General features: G+C 53.0%; 1 protein-coding gene across 3 annotated transcripts in view; it reads right to left on the bottom strand.

The window, feature by feature from the left end:
- The window catches only part of ARHGEF10 (Rho guanine nucleotide exchange factor 10), a 61332-nt gene that overhangs the window by 31035 nt on the left and 7169 nt on the right, over positions 1–23128 (bottom strand). For 2 of the 3 annotated variants that reach the window (XM_040243202.1, XM_040243204.1), the window contains exons 2-10: positions 18744–18894; positions 14836–15078; positions 13993–14259; positions 12386–12449; positions 10872–10948; positions 9076–9132; positions 6697–6860; positions 1688–1802; positions 661–767 (exon numbers count right to left, since the gene is read on the bottom strand). In XM_040243202.1, the coding sequence (XP_040099136.1) occupies positions 661–767; positions 1688–1802; positions 6697–6860; positions 9076–9132; positions 10872–10948; positions 12386–12449; positions 13993–14259; positions 14836–15078; positions 18744–18780 (1131 nt within the window). In that variant the 5' untranslated portion in view covers positions 18781–18894. Of the gene's footprint in view, positions 1–660; positions 768–1687; positions 1803–4313; positions 4431–6696; positions 6861–9075; positions 9133–10871; positions 10949–12385; positions 12450–13992; positions 14260–14835; positions 15079–18743; positions 18895–23128 lie in introns of all 3 variants that reach the window. The other variant, XM_040243205.1, reaches the window with a different exon arrangement.

The following is a 23128-nucleotide window of genomic DNA, read 5'->3' as shown; positions in this document are numbered from 1 at the left end:
GTCTCCTCGCGGCAGCGCGCCATCTTTCCTGTCGGACTCTGAACGGACCACGGGGGGTTTTCATGGTCTGCATGCCATACGCCTGTGTGCGTTTCATGTGTGCGATGCGTGCGTCTATATCGACCATCACCTAACTGCCCGCCTACGTCTGTCCAGCTTTGTCATCGCCCTAGGTCGTCGGTCGTCTCTCTCGGCGTCCATGAACTGCATCATGCTGCCCACGTGGGAAGACTCAAGTCACACCTTCCAGGACCAGCAACCCTTCCCCTGAAGGCCCCCGGCTCTGGGCCATGCCCTCACCCCTCATGCCCTCCTCCCCTTTCACCCAAACATAGTCAAATGGAAACCACTGAATTTTTTCCCCTCTGCTACCTATGTTCAGAGATTAAGAAACTCGTTTACATTTGGCTAAGTTCATGAGTTACTAGAAACCTATATTCTAACCTCACCATCGCACAGATGCTTCACACACTCACACCTGGTCTCTTGGCCGTCAACATGAACGAGCATAAGTGAGTCTCAGAAAGAAGCAGACCTTCCACGCGTGCTCACAACCACACAGCGGGGACACCTAACGTATTTAAGGACCGCGAGGCCCGAGGCCAGGCGGACGGAGAGGTCAGCACAGTCTTGCCGTGCCAGCCCCGCCCCACGCCCTACCTGCTGCTGAGACAAGCCTTCCGGCATCGGGGTGAGGATGGCTTCAGGGTGCTTGCAGTCCACGTCGATGAACACGTTCTGCTCCTCTTCAAGACAGGATCTGTGGTCTTAAAGGAAGACAGAGCGTGCTAGTCTGAAGTTGAAATGGGGCGTTTATAACACTGCAGGGCAGTAAAGCTGCCGTCAGAGTGGCGCCCTTGGCAGACACCTCAGCCCCAAGCGTCCTTCCCACCCAGTGATGAGTCAAGTGAAGCTTTAACAAACCCAGAAAATAGCCCCTCCCACAAGGGGAACACAGAGTTTGTCAATATTTGCAGTTTTTGATACTTGAAATCTAACTTCAAAAAGGCAGAGGTGTCATTTGAACACCTAGATGGCAGAGTAGAAACACATATTTCAGTTTCTGAATCTATAACATAACCAAAATCAGAAGCAGATAAAGGCAGTTCTCAGTTACTCAGAACCAACACTCCACAGTCAGATAAAAACGAAGGGAGACTCAGTAACCTCCTGACTTTCTGCCTTTCTCATTAGAACTTTGAAAAAGCACAATTCACCCCAGATCAAAAATTTTAGACGAAAACTAAATTCATTTCTAAGAACTTAGATGCAGCTAAGTAATCTAAAGAATCCACAGAATGGCTAGAAACCAGAAAAGCATGGGAATCTTCAGGTAATATTAAGATTATCTAATTCAGAAAACTGTCAGAGGAGCTTTAAAAAACCAGCACACAGGATTGTGATCCGAGCCTCTCTGCTCCGCCACAGTCCGGAAGGGACAGAAAACTCGCCCAGGGGCCCCAGAATGGTGACCGCATCCCTGTGATCATGTTCTATGGTGAACGACCATCCTGAGAACCCAGGGGCTCTGGAGTGACAGCAAGGGACCCCCATCACCCGACTGCTGGGAGGAACCGGTTGGGGGTGGCGAAATCTACCACCTGGGAGAATGCCCCCACTTTCTGCTGTGGGGAGAGAGTTTCCCCATCCCGTGCCTGCCTGGAAGGGACCCAGCAAGGAAACGCACCTGAAGAGACAAAGGATTTGGTCCTGATAAAGGAGCGTCCCCGCTTCACGGCAGCCTTTGTCTTCTCCAGCCCATCCTTGGTGCCCTCTCTCGCGGCCCTCACCAGTTTCTGCATCTGCAGGGAAGGGGGGCCGGGTGAGGGGGGCGGCTCGATAAAAACTCCTCCTTGCTCTTAATCCATTTTAAAAGAATACTGTCAAGTAGTCTGGTCTTGAAACATCATCTGAAATTGGCTTTTTGATCTGGGAGGGCTTTCCTGGCTGTTGTGGGGTGGGGGAGGATGGGGAGGTGTTTTGGGGCTGTTTTGTTTTCATTGGTTTAAAAAAAAGGAAAAAGAGACTTAAAAAAAGAGCCCTTTCTTAGCATAATTTTTAAAATGTGTCCTTCTATGTTTAAAAGTTGACCTTCGTTTTTATTACAAACACTTGCCAAGAGCTTTGGAGAAGCCTGGGTGTGGAGAAACTGAGGGCACGGACGTCAGGGGGTTTGCCCAAGGTTAAAGGGCAGATCGCAGGATACAGGGGAGACCCCCCCGCCCGGCCTGGCGGCTCACAGGCTCTTCATACTGACCACTCCCAGAACCCACTGCACCTGCAGGAATACCTGCCAGGATGTGGACAGAGAGACGGCTAGCCTGCAGGAAGGACTGGCAGAGCCCCTGCTCTGCGGGGACTGAAGAGTCAGGAAGACTACCGCCCACCACAGGGGAGCGTGCTCACCCTAATTCCCGGGGGCAGGTCCTGGCACAGTACTTAGATTGGCCACCAGTGCCCAAAGCGGCCAGCCATGTGCCTTGCGTTTTATCCACTTTTCTTGTCCTTTGGAAGCTAACCTTGGCGGCACCGGCCATCCAGCACCAAGTGATTGATCATTTAGAGAAAACCCAGATGGCCTCTTACGACACAAACCCCTTTAGTTCATCCACGTGCCTCCCTACCCGTCCTCCTGTGATCCTCCCCGGGGGGTGGCGGCTGTTCAACACCTGCCAGCTCGCCCCCCGCGGCTGCGGCCAGGGCCTCCCAGTGACAGGCCTCCAGGGCCACTGCCTGGTTGTGCGTTTGTACAAAGTGCCGCCGGCCGAGGGGCTCTTAGGGGCTGAGGCTCGGCTGACCCAGCAGTTCAGCCCAAGTGTGCACCCCAGATGTAAGAGCCACGCCCCTGCGGGTTACCCACTCCCAGGGCCGCCAGTCTAGTGCTGGACGCGCATAACTGCAGCCCAAAGTGACTCTAAAATTCCCCTCTGTCCCTGCGCCTTAGCCGGCCTCCCTGATGTGCGCCTGGCCTCCCAGCCCACTCGACGGAAACCAAGCCCAGGTCACGCTGTCTGGCCAACCCCAACCCCAGTGTCCTGTACCCCACCACCACCCGCCTTCGCCAGGTCAAACACGGCCAAGCCACTTCTGCCTCTGCTCCTGCACCCCTTCAACCAAACCTGGCCGCGTCCGGAGACCACCATGGATGGCAGCTGGCCACCCCCTTCTCCACGGTGCCCGCACCCTGCCCGTGCACCCGACTGCTCAGCTGCCAGGCGCCTCCCCTTAGCTCCTTCCCCACAGTCTCCCTGGATCCTCCCTCCTCCTGCCAGACATGGCCTACGGCCTGGCTCAGTCCATGCTCCCTCCGAGTGAAGCCACACAGATGCTGGGGTCCATGGGGAGGGAACAACTGACCGGGGCCCCATGGCCATCAGCCATACGCCGGGCCCCACTCGCCAGCATAGGAGAGGCATGTGGCCACCCTGGACAAGTCGCCCCACTCTACCACTCACAGCACTTCCCACTGTCCTTTCCTGAGTGTGTCCATCTCTTCGCTGAGCCAGTCTCCCTCACACACAGCCCTGTGCTGCCCGGAAACCCCCACCGGCCTCCGACTGTCCCCAGGGCTGCCACCTATTTCCTGCCCAGGGACCAGCCTGACGCCGAGCCGAAAGAGATGCTATGATTCCGGGGGCTTCGCTCCTGAGTTGAAAATCGTGGAGCACAGCGGTGGCATTTACAGGGACGTTTCTGAATGAACACCTGCCTCAGGCAAGTGCTCTTCAACACCTGAACAAATGACAAACATCAGAAGGACGGCAATCCAGTTGAAGTGAAGTTACTTGACAGTGCTCTTTTAAAAACCATCTCAGACAGCAGACGCCACGACATTCATGCCAGCAGTTCTCAGCTCTGCGGTCTCAGGAGCCTTTCACGCTTACAAAGTCACCAAGCAGCCCCGAGGGCTTCGGCTTACCTGGTGCGTTTGTCTGTATTTATTGTCTAAGGAGTCGAAATTGAGAAAAAATGTTGAATATTTTTTAAATATTAATTTTATAAACAACAAAACTATTTAACTTTATCTTAGCCAGTAACATTTTATGATAAATTACTATTTTTTCCAAAACGACAAAAAAAGTGCATTGGTTTGCACATGGGGGAACCTGCCTCGAGTCTGGCGTGGAGTCAGAGGATCAAGCCAGGAAGGACAGAGGCAAAGGAGGTCCCAGAAATGACAGAAACCGTCCACTGTCTGGGTGGCCCTGGGGTCCCCTGGACCGCACCGTGAGAACCGCCGCAGCTCAGATGTGAGCTTGCTCATTAAACAACAGTCTGCTTCTGCAGAAGCATTTCCAGTGGGCACCACACACCTTCAGTTCATGTTTGTGCTTTAGCTGCTGAATCTCTACCGCGCCCACCGTGTTTGCCATCAACTCTCTCATCTTTCTCTCATAGTGCTCCTTTAAGCGGGTTAGGTCATGGGAGAGCTACAGCACAAAGAGACACAAGCTTTTCACAACACGCTCTTCCCGGCGCTTTCAGGCAGTCTTACATTGAGAGGACTTGAGCCACATCTGGTGGGTGATGTTCACGCACCAACGTCCTCCTGCCCCGGGCCCCCCGTCCTAGCCCTCCGGCTCTCGGGAAATAAACACACAAGTGAGTAAAACATGTCAGCAGAGGGCAGACTCCATGTGAGCCAGGCTGGAGACTCCTCTGTGCTGAACCAGAGCAAGTAAACGTACAGAAAAATCTGGGCACCAGCATGCATTTACATTTTAGTGGATTTAGTGGATTTAAAATGACCCAAACTGTAGAAATACATATAAAATTATTCCTTTATGTCACCAACAAAGCAGAAGAAACTTGAGTTCAACACTGAGAGGGGCATGGTTTGGTAATAGCCACGTAAACTTTTAAGTCTCCAGACTGACGTGACTTCCTCTGCGGCTCCCAGGGGTGGGGTGAGGTCTCGAAAACTCTGTCCTCGCATCATCACAGACGTCTCCAACGGGCAACCCAAGGCCTGCGCCTTAGTGAGCGTGTCCCATGTTCCCCAGACAAGGACATCTGGGCAATTTCCGATCCCATCTAAGACTGTCTGGGAGATCAGTCTTCTTTGGCAGTTTTTGAAACGTGACTCTTTAAACTAGGAACTAGGGACGTGTTAGAGCATCGCCTGTCCTGTCCCAGGACGCTGTCTGCTGGCCCCTGTGAGGGCTCTGTGCTCGCAGCCACCCGACCCCCTCCAGCATGTTATTGTGGTGCGCCTGGGAGCACGGGTTCGCCTGGACAGCCAGGAGGACAGAGTCTCTGCCCAGAAATCGTGCTCACACTCATGGGCCATCACTGGACCAAGCCGGTCTGCACTAACCCCCTGCCCACTGAAGACAAAATTTAGGAGTTTTTTAACCACTCTCCAAGGCCCCCACTGGGTGTTCCATCCTGCTGAAATCAGGCCCCAGCACCATACTGAAAATCTCCATTTAAATCTGGAACGTTGGGCTCGGCTAGAACAAGCCAAGTGTCACCTCAGTCACCAGCTGTGATGAAAACTATAGCTGTGTAACTTCAGTTCCTGGTTGTCTCCACTGTAATAACTCTGGTGACAGACGAGAGCCAGGTTCCTGGAAAAGCTTGTTAGTAATGTTGAGTAGTTGGGGGGCTTCCCTGGCAGTCCAGTGGTTAAGACAGCATACTTCTAATGCAGGGGCCATGGGCTTGATCCCTGGTCAGGGAACTAAAGCTCCTGCAAGCCATGTGGCCAAAAAATACATACAGATGTAAGCATCAGGTAGTTGGGTTGACCACCAGCAGTTGGTAGGGCCTTCTTAAGTTTCAGGATGAGATTACAGAACCCCAGTGAACCCCAGTGCCCGGAATGACCTATAAGCCACACATACATGGAGGCCACACCAGGAGCCCACCAGCTTGGTTACAGGGGCTCAGGCTGCTGTGACTCATGGTGATTTATCGACTGCATCGTGAGGCACTGGCTGCAGCCTCTGTCCACGTGCAGCCTGCATGTCAACCTCACACAGAACACAGAGCGCCCTTGGACGTGACCGTGGATGGCCGTACAAATCCCTCTTTCGCCAACAGCCCAAACGCCAACGACACAGCAGTGGGGACGGCCAGTCACCACTGGCCACCAGGCCCCTCAGTGAGCAGCGCTCTGGTCCCCACCTGCACCCGCTGGCCCTGGCGTCAGCCCGGAATCCACTCCTTCAACCCGGACCTGGTCTCAGGACTGTCCTGCTGAGGGAGGAGAGTGCCCAGTGGGGTGGGGCCTTTGTCCTGTAACATCCTCTGTAACACCTTCTATTTTTACTTCTTCCTGTTTGTGCTCAGAACGCCGAGGACCACAACATCCCGTAGAGGACAGCGGGCTGCGCTGTGTCCACCAGCCCAGCTCTCTACACAGCCGGCTGCGCACCAGCAGCGCTGTCTGTACACAGCACAGATGGCCAGGCAATGCCTCCTTACTTCCTGAATGCTCAAGACAGGGAGCTCGCTCAGGGCTGTTGAGGGATTCCATTTATGTAAATTTCATTTTCCCATCCTGCCAGGACTGTGCTGTATGAGATAAGGGGCCTCTTCTCTTTTGCTAACATCAGGTGCTTTCCTCAAACTACACATCAACATCTTAGAAAACAATTATGTAAAGACTACGTGAACGAGGCAGCCCCTTCCAGTCCTGGCCACACGCCCGTGTGAACACGCTGTCCCCCAGCACACAGCCGGGACACCTGCCTGCTTCCTGTGGTCGCCGCGCAGGAAGGAGCGGGGGACCCCGCTCCTGCTCTCCGAGTCACTCTGCTCCTCATAGCTCTCAAACTCGCTGGAGCTCCACCCGTACTCCAGAGAGCTGTGGCCGCCTTCATCTCCATTCTCCACGTCATCATAAATCATTTCATCTGAGTGCAAAAACACCAAATGAAGAATTAAAGTGCAGAACTCCTGGCTACTCTGTGCTTGTCTGTTGTATGAGAGCATCACTGAGAGCTGGGGAGGAGACACCCGGGAAGAGCTTGGAGGAGCAGGGAGAGACCCCTGGCAGTGATGGGCGGGGGCAACAAAGCTCCGACAAACCCCCAGCCCCATCCACATCCAGAGGACCACTGGTCTATGAGAAGCCACCACGATTATACCAAATGATTTCTTGCCCATAGAGAATTTTTGATGAAGGAAAGATATTTAGATAGATATGTGGAATATAAACAGATTACACAGACTGACAGATCACCGATAGATGATAATCAAATATGAATGAAAGTGAAGCATATTACATACAACTGTAAATTCTGCTTCTGTGCTAAAATTAGCCCATAAAACCTATAACCTGTTGCATGCATGCATGCTCAGTCACTTCAGTCGTGTCTGATTCTGCAACCCCATGGACTGCAGCCCACCAGGATCCTCTATCCATGGGATTCTCCGGGCAAGAATAATGGAGTTGGTAGCCATGCCCTCCTCTAAGGGATCTTTCTGAACCAGGGATCGAACCTGGGTCCCCTGCTTTGCAGGCAGATTCTTTACCGCTGAACAACTGGGGAAGCCCATAAACTATTACTGCATTTAAATGTCTTTATCACATCAGTCATTTCAAAATTAGTGATGAGCACGTCTGTTCACGCCTCCAGATCATGACAAAGGCGCTGTCCGCACAGGGGGCACCTGGCCTAACAGAACAGCCGACACCTTCAGCAGGGGCACTACTGGGCCACCTGCCATTGGCATTTGGTTTTTGAGACCCCAGATCATCCTGTCTGTGCTGGGAGAGGCCTACCAGGGAGGACCAATTATCCCCAAATGCACTCCAAGCCTGGCTTTACAGAAACTAGGCCTTGGCCCCATGTTGCTTGTAGCAGGCACTTAAGTAACTGCCCAGAAGCACACTTAATCTAAAGATCCAGTAGGTTTGTTTATAAAGAGGCTGGAAGGGCTCCTGTCCTGCCGGGTCTCGGGAGGCAGCCTCTGTTAGCTGAGGCTGTAGCAGCTCTGGGGACCTGATCGCCTCCAGAACACTTCAGGGATGAATAAAGGAGTCCATGCTTTTAAATAGGAAGTTTGCTGTCGATTTTAAGAATATGTCCTCTATGAGGCTGGGAAGGTTCTGTCAGGAGTTTTTAACACCAACTGCCTTCTAAGCATATGATTTCTGTCATTCACCTGGTCCCCTGCGAAACGACACTGAACCAGCCAATGTTGGAAGACACCTGAACTCTGGAGACACACCCTCAGGGCTAGGACGGGCTTCAGTTTCAGCCTGCTTGCTGGGCATGACGGCCTGACCTTCCATCTGGGTCGTTCGGCATCAGGCTTTCTGAATGCAGGGGCGCTAAGTCTGAGCTAACAACCTCCGAGGGTCACCCGTCACTGCTCTCTGCGGCCTTCTGTGGGTTCAGCACCCCTTTCCCATGAAATGCAACATGGACCGTTCCTCCAGGCTCTACAGGCGGTCCAGCTCCCCAACCTGTGTCTGATGCTGCCTGTGTCTCTCTAACGGGACAATACTTTGGCTGGATGTGCAAATCTGGGTCAGAACACTGGATTTTCTTTAGCAGTTTGGGAACATTATCTGCCTGTCAGGAAGTATGCTGTTCTTCCCGAACTGCAGCTCCTCCCGGGTGGCGGCGCCCCCCGCCGCCCCCCGGCTGCTGTTACAGTGGTCACGATGGGGCTGTGCTCGGCCGGCTCAGCTGTATGTGCCTCTGTGTGCATTCACACGTGACCCTGCTTTGGCTCTGTATTTGTATACTCTGGGAGCTTACGTCTGTAATCCCGGAAAATTCTTGGTGATCCCTTCTTGCATGACCCCCTGTGTGTCACCTGCTACCTCCTGGCCTCCCCGCCTTATCTTTCCATTTGCATTTTCACAGCTTTAACTCCTCCTGCTTCTTTCAGGAGGTTGGAGATAGTCATCCAACCTCCAGGGTTGGGTGTGAAAACACGCACAGGTGTGCACACACAGCATTCTACCCCACAGCATCAACAAGACCCTGAAACCTTACAAAATGCAACCACAGACACGCAGGGGCTGTGGGCCTAGGGGCTCCACCTGCCCGCTTCCATCCAGCAGGAAGCCGGTAAACTGCAGCCCGTTAAACTCAGTTCCAGACAAAACCAAACCTGGCTCAGAGTCTGAATTTTCTCTTGGCACATCGTCGTAAATGGCTTCCTCTGGATCTGGAAGTAAAGGAAAAGAGACTTTAAAACTGACCCAGACGCAGGGAGAGCAGTCTGCACTCGCGGGGCTCATGGCCTCTGGCGAAGCTTCAGCCACTCGCAAGTTCGTTTTAGGGAGATGGTAACTGGCGGGGCCCCACCAGAGTGCAACCGTTGCTCTTACGGCGGAACACTTCCTGGGGAAGGAACGACAGCTCTGCACGGAGCGGCTGTGAAATATCTCCAGGAAGAGGTTTATGGCCTCCAGGCCAACGTACTCCTTTTGTTTGTTTTGTGTTCAATTACACATCTTTATAAACATTTTTAAGTTATTGCAATTAATGTTTTCTGACATGCAAAACACACAAAGGTGGCATGTAGTCTCAGAAACAAAGGGATAGATTCGCTGCTGCTCTGAGTAGGAATCAGCCGACAGCGTCATCTCGTTTCCCGCGACTGCAGATGCAAGGCAGCCACGTGCACATATAAAGATGCATAACTTTTAGGACAAAAACCTCTAAAGCTACTACATGAAACATTAGTATCCTAGGAAATTGTTTAAAGTGTTCTCTTTTTTTTAAAAAAAGTAGGGATCCTCCATGGCTGACGTTCCATGTGCCTGACTTGGGTCCCACAGGAGAACAGAGTTTGAAGCTCATGTACGTATTTGTGAGAGCTCCATGCTCTGCAGGTAGACCAACGAAACTACAGTGCACTCCATCCAGGAACCCACAAGAGTGATGGTTACTAAGCAACAGGAGACAAAACCAGGTAAATACAGCCTCCCTCTTCTCTGACATGCAGCCACTGTCCCTTCCCACGTTCCTGGGGGTAAACACAGGGCCAAGACCCGGCATATTGTTGTGTTGCTGTCGAACTCCAAGTCAGAGACGCTTGCTGTCCCGAAATAATATGTTTCGATTGTGACCACAGTACTTCTACCCCTATTAGAGCACATGAGCGGCTACTGGTGTACAGACCTCACATTCGAATACAGTTATTCCACTAATGAATATGAGTCATGGGAGAAAAAGTCAGACAGCTTCTACTTTGTAAATAAAATTGCTTGAGGACAGTGAGATGATAATTTAATCCTGTAATGATCCAGATTTAATAGCCCGCTCGCAGAAGCATCTACATTTGTGGAGTTCTTTGTTTCGACAGTGTCATAATTAAAACAGAAATGAAACATTCCAGGGGAGAATTTAATAATTAGGAGAATGTTTAGATGGTCCTACCTGGTGAGTCAATCGTATAAGACAATTACACAGACATTAGTAAGCCAGTGGATGGTAAAAGGGCTAATCAGAAAAGCAAGGTTACTTTAAAAAAAATTAAAAAGCAAGCCTAGCTAAAATTAGTTCTGCTTTCTGCACCACACATGGAAGAGAAGGTCTGCCATGCCACGCCATCTGGTCTGTGGGCTGGCTTAAACACCCACCAACCCTCTTCAAAATGGTACCATGAGAAAGCATCTCACTGGGGATCACAAGAAAGAATGCCTTGTTAGTGCCTCCGTCCCCAAATCTCTGACTGTTATGACAAAAGACAAGATCAGTACTAGAATAAATCCATCAGCCAGGACGAGGCAGGTGCTGAGATGCAGAGAGCAGAGATGATCTGACGGGAGACAAAGCCATGGCTTCGCGGGGCCTGGGGAAGCAACTGCAGTTAGCGGTGGTCGGTGCTTCAGATGAAAGGATACAGGACAGAACAGCAGCAGAGCCTGACGATCCCCGGGGCCCTGGCGTGGTACTCACTCTCCATCCAGGCTGTATTGGCCGGATCCGCGACCCAGCGGGCCAGGGCGCTGTCCTCCTTCTGGTCTGGATCCTCACTTAAAGAACACACACAAGAACATCAGGATGTTGAGAACCCCTCACATGTGTCTGGTGGGGTGAAGAGTGGTGCAGCTGCGGTGGAAAACAGTGTGGCTCTTCCTCAGAAAGTTAGACACAGGATCACTGTGTGACCTGGCGCCTCTGCTCCTAGGTGTGCAGGGCCTGACAGACACCTGTACGCAACGTCCACAGCAGCATTAGCACAGCCGCTGGGAGGTGGGAGGGACCAGTGTCCGTCAGGAGACAAGAAGATAAACGAAATGTGGTATGTGTGCACGATGGAACGGTACTGGGCCTTCAACAGGAAGGAGATTCCAACACACACTACAGCATGGATCACCCTCGACACATGATGCCAAGCCAATGAGCCAGACACGGAAGGACAAGCACTGTACGATTCAGATCATATGAGTACCTAGGACAGGCAAGTTCACAGAATGTAGAACAGAGGGCTTGGGAGCTGGGAGGGGGCACTGTGGGCTACGGCATGAAGGGTGGGGCTTCTGATGGGACGATGAAAATGTTTCAAAGGCAGAGAGTGGTGATGGTTGTACAACTCTGTGCGTGAATTTAATGCCACTGGGTTTTACACTTAAAAATGGTTAAAAATGGCAAACTTTATGTTGTGTATTTTTATTGCACTTTTAAAATGAATAATGCAATATACTGAAAACTACAGGATGGTCCACTTTAAATAGGTGAAATGTAGTATGGTATACGAATTATAACTCGATAGAGTCGCTTAAAAGCAAACACACCTACCATGCAGCGAGCATGCTGCCATGCTAGGCGGTAGGTGCTCTAGAACTTGGTAAAACCTGGTCTTTGTATTTGAAGAATTCAGTCTGGTAGCAGAAAGGAACACAGGAGATAACGGTGAGAGCACAAAGCAATCAATTACAATGCAGGTGTGTGCACACAGCTCTGGTAGCACAGAGGAGGACAGTTTCATGAAACGAGATGGTTAAGCTAGGTTTTGGAGGGTGAGCAGGAGTTTGCCTGGAGGCAGGGATTTTCCTGGTATAATTTCAAGCAGATGAAGCAGCATTTATGAAGGCAAGCAGCATGAAAGAAAAGCCCGTAATCAAATCAGTTTCAAGGATTTCAGATGAAAGCTGGGTCAGACAAAATTAAAAATCCTTTCGCCCCCTTGGGACTCTTGAGAAACTTAACAAGGTCAAGCACATTATCCAGCTCTATCTGGTTGTGAACCCAGCTTCTCTTTATCCACAAAGTGTCATATTAACATCTGAAAGAGTCCTGGGGTTCAGGAAGACCTGATCTGGGGGTCCCTGGGCAAGAGGGCAGAGGGCACAGTGGACAGAAGGACCAAGGGGTGGGGAGGGGCCTCGGCAGTGAGCTCGGATTCACAGCACTCGGCACGTCAGGGAAGGTCCAGGACTCAGAACGCCTGCGGAACACAAGCAAGATACCTGTTTGCTGGATCCTCAGAACTCAAGGAATTCAGCTGGCTGTCTTCTGCCGCTTCCTGTGTCTCTGTCAGGAAAGGAAAGTTCACACTGGTCATGCTTGAAAGACACGTCTAGGAACTTGCTTTTTACCCTTTAAATGGTTTCATACTTTCCTTTCTCAGCAGTGAGAGGCTTATCTTATTGTAAAGATGATCAACTGACAGATTTAAACCCTTCAACTTTTAGATAAAATGTACTCCAAACAGGATGACAATGAAAACTGACACCCAAAGGCCTCATGAACCAGCCTGCAACACAGTGGTGCCCAAACGAATCAAGCCAGAATCGAAAACTAACACCACGGGGGTCTGCAATTATGATTCACTTGAAAATGTGTCCACAGGACAAGCTCGAAAGACTCTCAAGGGTGAAAGGTTCTACAGCTGGTGAAATCTGATAACCAAACTGCGTGTTCGCCTCAGCTGTCTTAACTTGGCGGGAAAAAACCGCTGTCCTCAGACTTCACACACGTCTGTCCTGATGGCGTGTCTGAGAGGCCACCGTCCCCCGGGGCTGCGCCTGCCATCAGGACATCTAGCCCGGGGCGGTCCTCATGCCTGTCCTGACACGGAACAGGGAAACAGACCCGGTGAGAGCGGGACAGCTCAGCAGAGACGCCGGCACCGGCCCATCCTGGACAGAAGCCGCTGTGCTCAAACCCGGACGCGTGACTCGGGGGATACCGGGGGAGACACAGCCGCTGTCCGAGGGCCTCGGCCAGGACAGCGGGGCGCTGCCCCCACAGAACCCCGCAGCCTGAGGGCTCACGGACGACAGCCTGAACCCTGGATGTCCAAGGTCAAGGCACCAGCGTCTGCTCAGGCCCCTTCCGTCTTGCAGACCGCCTTCCTGCCGTGTCCTCCCGTGAGAAGAGCTGCGGGCTCAGCGGGCTGTGTCATCGGGCACTAAACCTATGCGTGGGGCTATACCCTCAGAACCTCATCACCTCCTGACACCATCACCTCGGGGGCCAGGTCTCAACATGCGACTCTGGGGCAGACACAGAGTCTCCTTTTAAACCTGAAAACCCAAGCCCTGCACAACTAGCTGAGGCCGAAGCAACACAGCCAAGGGGCGTCTGTAGAGATGATGGACACCGGCTTCATGAGCCTCGTCCTCGAAGTTACAAGCCAGCTCCTTCACGCTAAGCAGAGGTGCTGCTGAGCCTCGTGACAGCCTCACAGACCTGGGACCCGTGGGGACCCGGGCCCCCGACAGCCCTGTCACAGGCGCGGGCTCCGTCTCCGTGCACCTGCCCGCCATGTCGCCGCTTCTCAAGGAGAGTCCTGATTCTCCCAGACACCAACCTGCTCTCCCGGGTCCCTCCCCCGAGCCCTGGTTCCAGCTGGACAGTCTGACGGCAGAGAGCCTGTCCCCCACGATGGGACGACATGAGGGCACAGAGGCACACGGCGTGGACAGTGCCGCCCGCAGGCACAAGGTCTGGGGGAAGGAGGCCGGGGTGGAGACGGAGCCCAGGCTGCTCCACAACACTGCAGACAACACTCCGAGTCTCTCCTTGACTGGTCCCCACTGAGCAGCTGGGGCACAGTCTCAGGGGCCCCTACCTGCGGGGTCGGCAGGCGGGGCGGGCAGCACGGGGCTGGTGTAGGCCGGCAGCAGCAGCGGCAGGCTGGAGGGCACGGCATAGCCGCAGGGCACTGGCACCGAGTACCCGCTGGGCACATGCAGGCCCCCACCCTCCCCCTCGGCGTCCGGGTCTGGGGGTGGCGGCTGGTCTTCCTGGAGGGGTGTGATGTCGATGACAGAATAGGGGTTGACTCTTGACAGGACCCCGGGTCTCAGCGGTTCCACTCCTGGTCCTTTTGCACATCCTGAGGATGAAAGGAGCCCGTGGCACACACGCCCAGCCGTCCAGGACTCGGCCAACCGACACACTCTGCTTGCCTGGGCGACCGCAGGCCAGGGAACACCGTGCTCTGGGGCATCTGAGGCATGAGCATGACCTTGGGGACCAGGGGCACACAGCCTGGCTGAGCCCAGGGTGGCTCCTCCACTGAGGCGAGTAGGTTAGAAGCTGCCAGAAGTCGGGGATCATTAACTACATGGAAAGCTGGTGAAGGTACCAACCAGACCATCGGTCAGTGAATAAAAGTGACCAATTTCACCTCCAAACTTTGAAACACAAATTAAACTTGTATGTTTCATATCAAATAGCATTATTTTGAAATAATGTTTCCTGTAACATAGTCACAAACTATGATGAGGCCATTTTTATTAGAAAAAAACGTACCTGTTTCCTCCAGAACATAAACAGAAAAGTGGACGGACAAGATTGAAAACCACGGAAAACAGAACAAAGGAGAGAATCTCGGCCAAACTTGAATCAAGTCATTTCTGTCCACAGCACATCACAGACACAGGACAGATTTTGGGCTCCTGGACCCTACCTTCCCCGGGGCGGTCCAACCCGCAGGTGGGCTGGCTGGTCCCTGGGTGGTGGCCGGAGGATGCACAGGGTCCCACGGTGGCGGTGGCGGGGGTGGCGGTGGCAGGAGCGTCTGCCCCTGCGTCCCCTGCCTCGGCGGAGCCTGGAGCCTGCCTGTCGGCCTCTGGAGCTTCGTCTCCGCTGTCCAGATCGAGCTGTTCCCCCTCCTCCTCGTTGTTATTAGTGTCATACTTGACTTCATTCTCTGAAGTTTAAGGTCACGTAAATCACACTGTTACTGTTTATTACCAGGAGAACAACCTCCTCTCTCCTGAACACACAACAGGCAGTCAGCCAGCAGCGGGCACCCAGGGGGGCACCCAGGTGGGCACCGGAGGTGTGACAGCACTCCCCGCTCCCTCTGGGCCCCCGCCTTCCTACTGGGAAAAGTCGGTGCCATCAGGCTTGGGGCATACATCTGGGTTTCCTCTTGGAAGGACCCTCAACTCACAGGCTGGGAAGAAAAAGCAGGAGAGACAGAAAGGAAGAGGAAAAAGCCCTTGCTACGTTTTACACTCTGGGCTTAGAACCGCATGAGTAAAAATCAGCTTGGAGTAACACTAAATAAGCCACGAGGCAAGCAGCAACGTTCACTTCAGCGGTTCCTATGCGATCAGTGCAATGACTTCACCTGTCCCGCGCATCCCGGCAGTTGCGCATACCATCTTCAGGGTAAAGCTGTGAGTTACCTGTGTCAGCTGGGTTATGCTCTTTTGGAGGGAAAGAGAGGAGATGCAAAGATTTGCTGAGACAAGGGTTTTTACATGACTCTTACAAACAATAAGATCTCTCATGCAGACTTTTAAAAGAAAAACAAAAAAAGTCAGCTGAATCTAAAGGTCAGAACGCTGCATCTGCTGTAATCTCGGATCACTAGAAGGTCTCTAAACTTTAAGAAACGAGAAAAAAAAGTATATGCTGGAATTAAAACGTGAAATGGCATTACAATCATCTATCTACCTGAGTTTTCTATACATTAAGTATAAAAATACTAAATAAATTATACTTAAAAATACGTTGTTCTAAAAAGACATGAATGAAGGTGGTCACAGGAGACCCTGTGTCTCAGGTCCCAGAGCTCATGTTTTGTTCTGACTCCTCCCAGGCTCTAAGAGCCTATGTAGTTCAATAAATTATAAAACTCTTCTCTTTGTAACAATTTTCATCTATTTGATTTTAGGTGTGCTTTATTTAATTCTCGAAGTCCAGCAGCTGCACGGTGTAATCCCAAACAAGAAGGCTGACAAAACGCCAGCACGTGGTTCTGACTCGCGCTGTCGTGAACCTCCACATTGCCCGGCATGATCCATGACATTGCTGAGTCGAAACATCACTTTTGTCAGGGTATTTAATTGGCATTATGTCCCTGTCACGTTTATTTGGCAAGTGTGAATTTAAGGAAATGATGACAACTGTACTTGGAAAATGTTCTGGAAAACTTCATGTTTCTGTTGAAGAGATTTCTTGCTCTAAGATGTGTTCACCAGTTTATTTCAGTGAATAAACTGAGTACTTAATGATTTAGCAAAAAAAAAAAAAAAGGCAAGGAGGCAGGCAGGCAGCTGCAGGGAGAGATGGGGAGAACTCCGTCAGGCCCAGCCCATCCCAGCTGCCGGCAGCTCCCGGCAGATGAGGACCGAATAAATGCCACAGTCAGTTCACACAGTGACCAGAGCCCTGGGAGTTGGGTGTGCTGGCTGGCAGGGAGGAAGCCAGGTAGGCTGTCCCTCCTCTGAGCAGATAACCCCAGCACCGCTGACCCATTAATGGTTTCAAAAGACTTGTCACAAATTAACACATTAAGGGAAAAGACTAAAAGAATAGTCATTTTTAAGGCCAGAGATCAAAGCTATGTATATTGTTCCTGGGTGCTCAGACCATAGCTGATTAAATCTGCAAGCTTAACCCAACATATGATGTTTCTTCTGTTTCAGATGAAGGCTATTTGTTTTTAATTCCTTTTACTGTAATGAAGAAGAGCTTTAAGAAGGACCAGGCTGCAAACAGATCCACCAACAAGGGGCTATTCATAGCGAGTCCCCCGCCACCTCCAGGCTCTGCGTGTCACAGCTGGGAGTAGGTCCCTGGGGGCAGCAGGGTCCCCAGAACAAAGCCCTCCCCCCACCGAAGGCCAGGCCCCTCCCCCGCTGGACACGGCCCACGGTCCTTGCCTCTGCGTGAGCTCACTGCACATCGCCAGGCAGTGGACAAGGACTGTCCTGAATCAGCATGGATATGGTGACACTGATGACTGCCTTTCCCTGCCAGGACTCACTTTTCTTGTTACTAATTACAGAAAGGTTTTGGTTTCTGGTGGCTTATTGCTGGGGTTCTGTCCCTAAGTTGTGTCCAACTCTTTGCGACCCCATGGACAGCAGCATGCCAGGCTTCCCTATCCTTCACTAACTCCTGGGGTTTGCTCAAGTTCATGTCCCCTGAGTCAGTGATGCCATCCAACCATCTCATCCTCTGTCCGCCCCTTCTTCTCCTGCCTTCTGTCTTTCCCAGCATCAGGGTCTTTTCTAATACGTCAGCTCTTCGCATCGGCTGGCCAGAGTACTGGAGCTTCAGGTTCAGCATCAGTCCTTCCAATGAGTATTCAGGGTTGATCCCTTTTAGGATGGACTGGTTTGATCTTGCTGTCCAAGGGACTCTCAAAGTCTTCTGCAGCACCACAGTTCAAAAGCGTTTACAGTCATTAAACGTTGAGATCTGCATCCTGAGACACCCTGGACCACCTTGTAATGGTGTTTGCATCTGGGACTTGCATCTTCTAATTTGATTCTCTGAGCGCCTCCAGGGGCCCCACCTCTAAGAGTTTTAGGAATGTTACCTCCTGAGGTCAGGGCTACTCCAGTTCTATCATCCCAAGGAGAAAAGAAACTGATGCCAGGAGAGAGGCACACGTGTTCTCAGTCATCAGCTCGTGTGTCCTGAGGATGACGTTCAAACCCGAGCAGCTGTTTGGGAAACCCTCAAAGCCACACACTTCTCTGCTGCACAACTTCCTCCCAAATCCTGCTTCATCCAGACGATTTGACTTGGTGCCTAGGAAGCTTCTAGAAAAGGCCCAGGTCCCTGATGGCAGGCTGGACATGGATGGAACTTTCCCATCTGAGCACGTAATGACACTGTACAGAACGCTATGCCACCACTGGAAATGACAGCTGTGAGAGCCTTGGACTGACATGGAAAATAATAGAGTCTTAAGCATAATGTAAAAATGTAGAGGCAACAGTTTTAACAATGGATATTCAACAGTTGCTACCATGTAGAAAAGGAATACGAATGAAAAGACAGAAAGCTGATCAAAATACAGGTGTTACAGTGGTGAGGGAAGCACAACCTCGATGATTTTTAGCTCCCTCTTCACATTCAAGGGAATTTTTAAGAGGACAATTTCACTTTCATAATGGGGCAAATCATACCTAAAGTATCACTGAATCATTAAGAAGGGGACTTCCCTGGTGGCCCAGTGGCTCAGACTCCACGCTGCCCATGCAGGGGGTGGAGGTCTGATCCCTGGTCAGGGAACTAGACCCCGCAGGCCACACGGCACAGCCAGTCTATTAGCCCCATTGCTAACTGTTACAGATGTTAATTACCCAGAAAGTCATGTAAGGATTAGAGTACTATCAGGTTAAAATGTGGCACCAACATGCTTCAACCCTGGTCTCAGCCTCGGTGGCCAGCCAGGAAACAGCCACCAGCCGCGGGAGATGGCGTGGGTTAGCAGCCTGCATACCCAGCGACCTATGTCCACACGACCTTCCAGGCTCCCCAGGGAACCACCCCCCAGGTGGACCACACCTGGAAGGGAGCCCACACGTGCCCACCCACCTGCCCCGCCGCCCACGCGCAGCCCGTTACCTTCCTGGGCGGGAGCCGGCGGGCCAGGCTGATCCATGCTGCCACAGCCACCACGCTCTGGGCTTCGGGGCGTGCAGGGCCACAGGGAGGGGGCTCGGCTGTCAGGGCTGGGTGGCGGTGGCCCTGGTGCCACTGGGTGCCCGCGGACAGCCTGAAGGGAGGAAAAGGTGGGTGTTCATTGGTGGCTGCAGTGAGGACCGTAACCTCCCGGGCATAACACTCAGGGCAAAGCGAGGCAGAGAAGAGACTCCCGGGGTCTTGATGGCACCTGGAACCGCACGCAGGAGGCACTGGCCGGACCCCTCCCTGCTCGGGGTGCCAAGTCCCCGCTGAACCTCACACGTGTGCTGAGGGGGAAATGGACACGAAAGCCCAAGCATTTTTCTTCTTCCTTCAACTAAATCTTTACCAGTTTGGGGTGAAGGGTTAATTTCTGAGGACTGAGGAGGAGGCTAGCTGTCTTTCAAGACCTTTAGAGCGAGCGCATCAGTGAACCCGCGGGCCTGGGCTGGATCCCAGGTCCTGCTTCGTCCTTTCTATCTCCTGCCTTCCTGTTTCCTAACAAGTGGTCTGAGATGCGTGCCACATCAGGCACGCCACAGGAGGTCTGGTCCCACGCTCCCAAGGAGGCATCCTGTGAACCAAGGACACTGTTTATGGTGTTGATACCCCCAGACACCTGCCTGGGCTCCACCAGAACCATTATGGGAAGATAAACTTGACAGACGGGCCTTCCTGGTTCTCGGGGTCCCATATGAGGCCCAGGGAAGGTCCCCACAGAGGCCACACAACACTCAGCGACACCCTCTGGAAGAGGGACCAAGTACGGGCTCCAAACCATCATGACAACATGCGCAGACCACAGGGGTCAGGGGACTTGAGGCCTGGAGGAGCTGGAACAGTAAGCGGACGACCTGAGCCTTTCACCCTCACCAGCAGACACTGGCTTCCAACAGTGAATGTAACACCACTGCTTCCATATAAAGTCAGCAGACCCTCAGCCCACAACTGCCTGCACACCTGTCCTGCTCTGCACAGTCACAGCAGGGTAGCACACATCACAGAGGTGTGTGCACACATACATACACATGTGCTCACACGTGCAGAGGTGTGCACATACATATAGGAGTGTTCGCATGCATGCATGCACAGATGTATGCCCACATACACAGACATGCTCGCACACGTGCACAGAGGTGTGCGCACATACATATATGTGTGCTCACACACGTGCACAGAGGTGTGCGCACACATTACATGCATGTGTGCTCGCACATGTGCACACACATACATATGCGAGTGCTTACATGCATGCACACAGAGGTGTGTGCACACATCACATACACGTGTGCTCGCACGTGTGCACAGAGGTGTGCATGCACATGCATACACATGTGCTCACACAGGCACACACATATATGTGTGATTGCACACATGCCCAAAGAGGTGTGTGTACACATTATATATTCATGTGCTCGCACGTGTGCACACAGAGGTGTGTGCATACACACACGCACATGCACACGGAGGCCCAGGAAGCTGAGAGGAGGGAACAGGAGGAAGGTCAGGAGGACTTGCAGTCAAGAGAACACAGAAAGGGGTGACATCAGCTGATATATCATTTCCCAAGAAGAAATTCAAAAATGCCTGGGAGGAATAGAGGAAAGAAGAACCTGATGTTCTCAGGGCTCCAGGGGCGATACGGGCTGCTGTATCACTTCATACCCTCACCACAGTCAGGGGTGGAGACACTGCCTCCCTCTCCCAGTGCAAAGCAGCGAGTCCAGAGCAATCTGAGGACCCGCGCAGGCCCTGGGGCTGCCATCAGGGCAGAGAAGCCCCTGTGCACCACTCTATGGGACCCTAGCCCCATTGTCCATTGAGCAGACACCACTGGCCCATGGCCAGGCTAATCCAGAGAAGCCAGACGCACAGGTGCACTGGACCTCAGGGTTTTCCGAGTGTTACAGATTCCTTGGGTTTCTCTATCACGTCGTTTACTCATCTTAAACCACACTGTACAAATCTCATTAATGCTATTTGTCCTACTTAAAATGCATAATAGAGAGTCTAAGTGATTTCCCCTTTTCCACTGCTAACACGGGACAAAACAAAAGAACACGCCAGTGTTTGTCTTACTCTGGAGCTTGATCCTACTGAACAACCACCGCTCACTTGCTGAGCTCCCAGGACACCGAGATGCACCGCGTAGCCATCCTAGTCTTCCTACTGCGGACAAGAGGACACCCGGGGCCCGTCCCCAGGGCAGAGCTGGCACTGGGACCAGCCCCGGCACCCTAGTCTGTGTGGGTGACATGTATGGATTTCAGAAGATCACGACACTAAGCGGCTGTTTACTTCCAAAACCAGCATCGGAGGGAAACCACCTTCCTGAGAAGGAGGCTGTTCAGGAAGCTCACGCACACAGGACCTGCCTCTGGGTTTGGGGGCCTGGGTGTCCGTGTTCCATGCTCTGCTCTGCGCAGGCATCGCGCCGGGAAGCTCGCTCCCCGACGCTGGGCGGGTGAGAGCTGGGTCTCCTCCCACCTTCTCTGGCTGCCCCGCAGCCTCGGGCCAGCGCCTGCTGCCTTCTGGCTGCCCACTGGGTTTGCAGACAGTGCTTTTGGGGACAACGTGGAGCCCGCTTGGCCCACGACCAACCCAGGGACGGAGGACAAGCCTGGCCTTCTCACAAGACCCCCTACCCCCGATGGACGAGCGGCAGGAGGTAACACTGGTCTGGGCTGCTGGGCCCTGGGGACTATCACTGTCCTTCTCCAGTTTAAGGCTGTGGTTGCCAATAAAAGACAGCACGTGCGACGGGAGCGGCCACCTGGAAAGCCGGGCAGGGCACCGGGCAGGCCCGCGGTGCAGCCAGGACTCCGCCCCAGAGGCTGGGGAGCTATGCACGTGCCCCTGTCACTAGCTTCTTTTTTGTCATGGTTTCATGGAAGTAGCCTGCGTCTTTGCTCCAGCGAGGTTTCCAGCAGCTGAGCGGTCTCTGTAGATCTGCAGGGAGAGTGCCATGGACACCCCGAGGGTCTGGGACCTGCTGCCTCTCCAGCGGGTATTTCCCCTGGGGGCTCGGGGTCTAGAGTGTGAGGAAGGGGGTGCAGTCGCCACCAAGGTCATCCCTGCGGAGAAACAGCACAAGTATCCAGGATGTGGGAGCCTGTCTGGGGAGACCCTGCTTGGGGCTCCCCTCTGGCCCAGGGCCCCAGCGTCCTCACTGTAAACTGAGATAAAGGGGCGCCTGTCAGCGGCCGTGGGCCGACAGCACTCACCCCCTGGCGTCGGCGCCGCCCAGTCACATGAGGTGGGGCACAGATTATAGGCTGAACCTGTCCCCAACCCACCAAATACACTGTGCTGCAGACTGTCGGGGGACCCAGGGTCCCCCACAAGGACTGGACATCAGCCATGAGTGGGAGCGAATACAGCTCAAGCCTGGGGACAGGGCCTGGGGACACTGAAACGCGGAATCCTGATGGCTCACGGCCGCCAGGCCCGTCTCTAAAACCACAAACTTCCGAGCGAGCTCACGGGAGAAAGGCTCTATCTACCTCCATGCGGAGATCCAGGAGGGAAGAGTGAAAAGCTCACACGTCTTGCTGGGAAGGCTCCATGAACTTAACTCTAAGTTAAGTCAAAAACACAACAAGCCTTTTCACTGAATGTTTTCGTAGATTTTTAAGTAAATGTGATGCTCACAGAAACAAGAATGAAGGAAGGAGGGTGAGCGGAGAGGAAGGAGAAGCAGCAGCTCTTCCCTTAGGCCAGGCCGGGCACGCAGCTGCCCGGGGACGTCTACTTGGTGACCATCACATCTGACCACGGAGGGCACGGGGTGCCGAGTACCCTCAGGGCCCCACTGCGGTGTGTCCTGGGTCGCCTGTCTCTCTGCTCACATCAGACTGAGGCCACTTCCGTGGGGCCTGAGTCCACTCCCCCCCAAAAAAAGAGTGAATAGAAGCAATTTATTCCATGCGGCAATATTCTGTGACAGCAGCCCATCAGCAAATGTTCACTGTCTTTTCCCAAACGGTCCTTCGCCCTGGGGATCAACCCCTGAGAACTCCTGGGAGGGGCGCTCACTGGGAGCCGCAGCCAGCACCCTGCCGGCCACACCCGCGCCTCCTGGCTCTGCTGCCTTGGCCTCAGATCCTTACAAACCAACTTCCTGGTGCACACTCCCGGGTGCGAATCGGCTCACTCTGCAGACTGAGCTCCCATCCTCCCTCCCTGCTGTGTCTCCCTGTGTCCCTCCATGCCTCGCCCTCTGTCTGTCCTGTATCTCTCGGTGTCTCTGGTCCTGTCTCTACGTCTCCGTGTCTCCCTGTGTCTCCCTGTGTCTCTCCATGTCTCTCCCTCTCTGTGTCTGTCCT

Source organism: Oryx dammah, unplaced genomic scaffold, assembly GCF_014754425.2.
Source record: "Oryx dammah isolate SB20612 unplaced genomic scaffold, SCBI_Odam_1.1 HiC_scaffold_7, whole genome shotgun sequence".
Taxonomy (NCBI): Eukaryota; Metazoa; Chordata; class Mammalia; order Artiodactyla; family Bovidae; genus Oryx; species Oryx dammah.
This window is presented reverse-complemented; position numbering and strand designations above follow the sequence as displayed.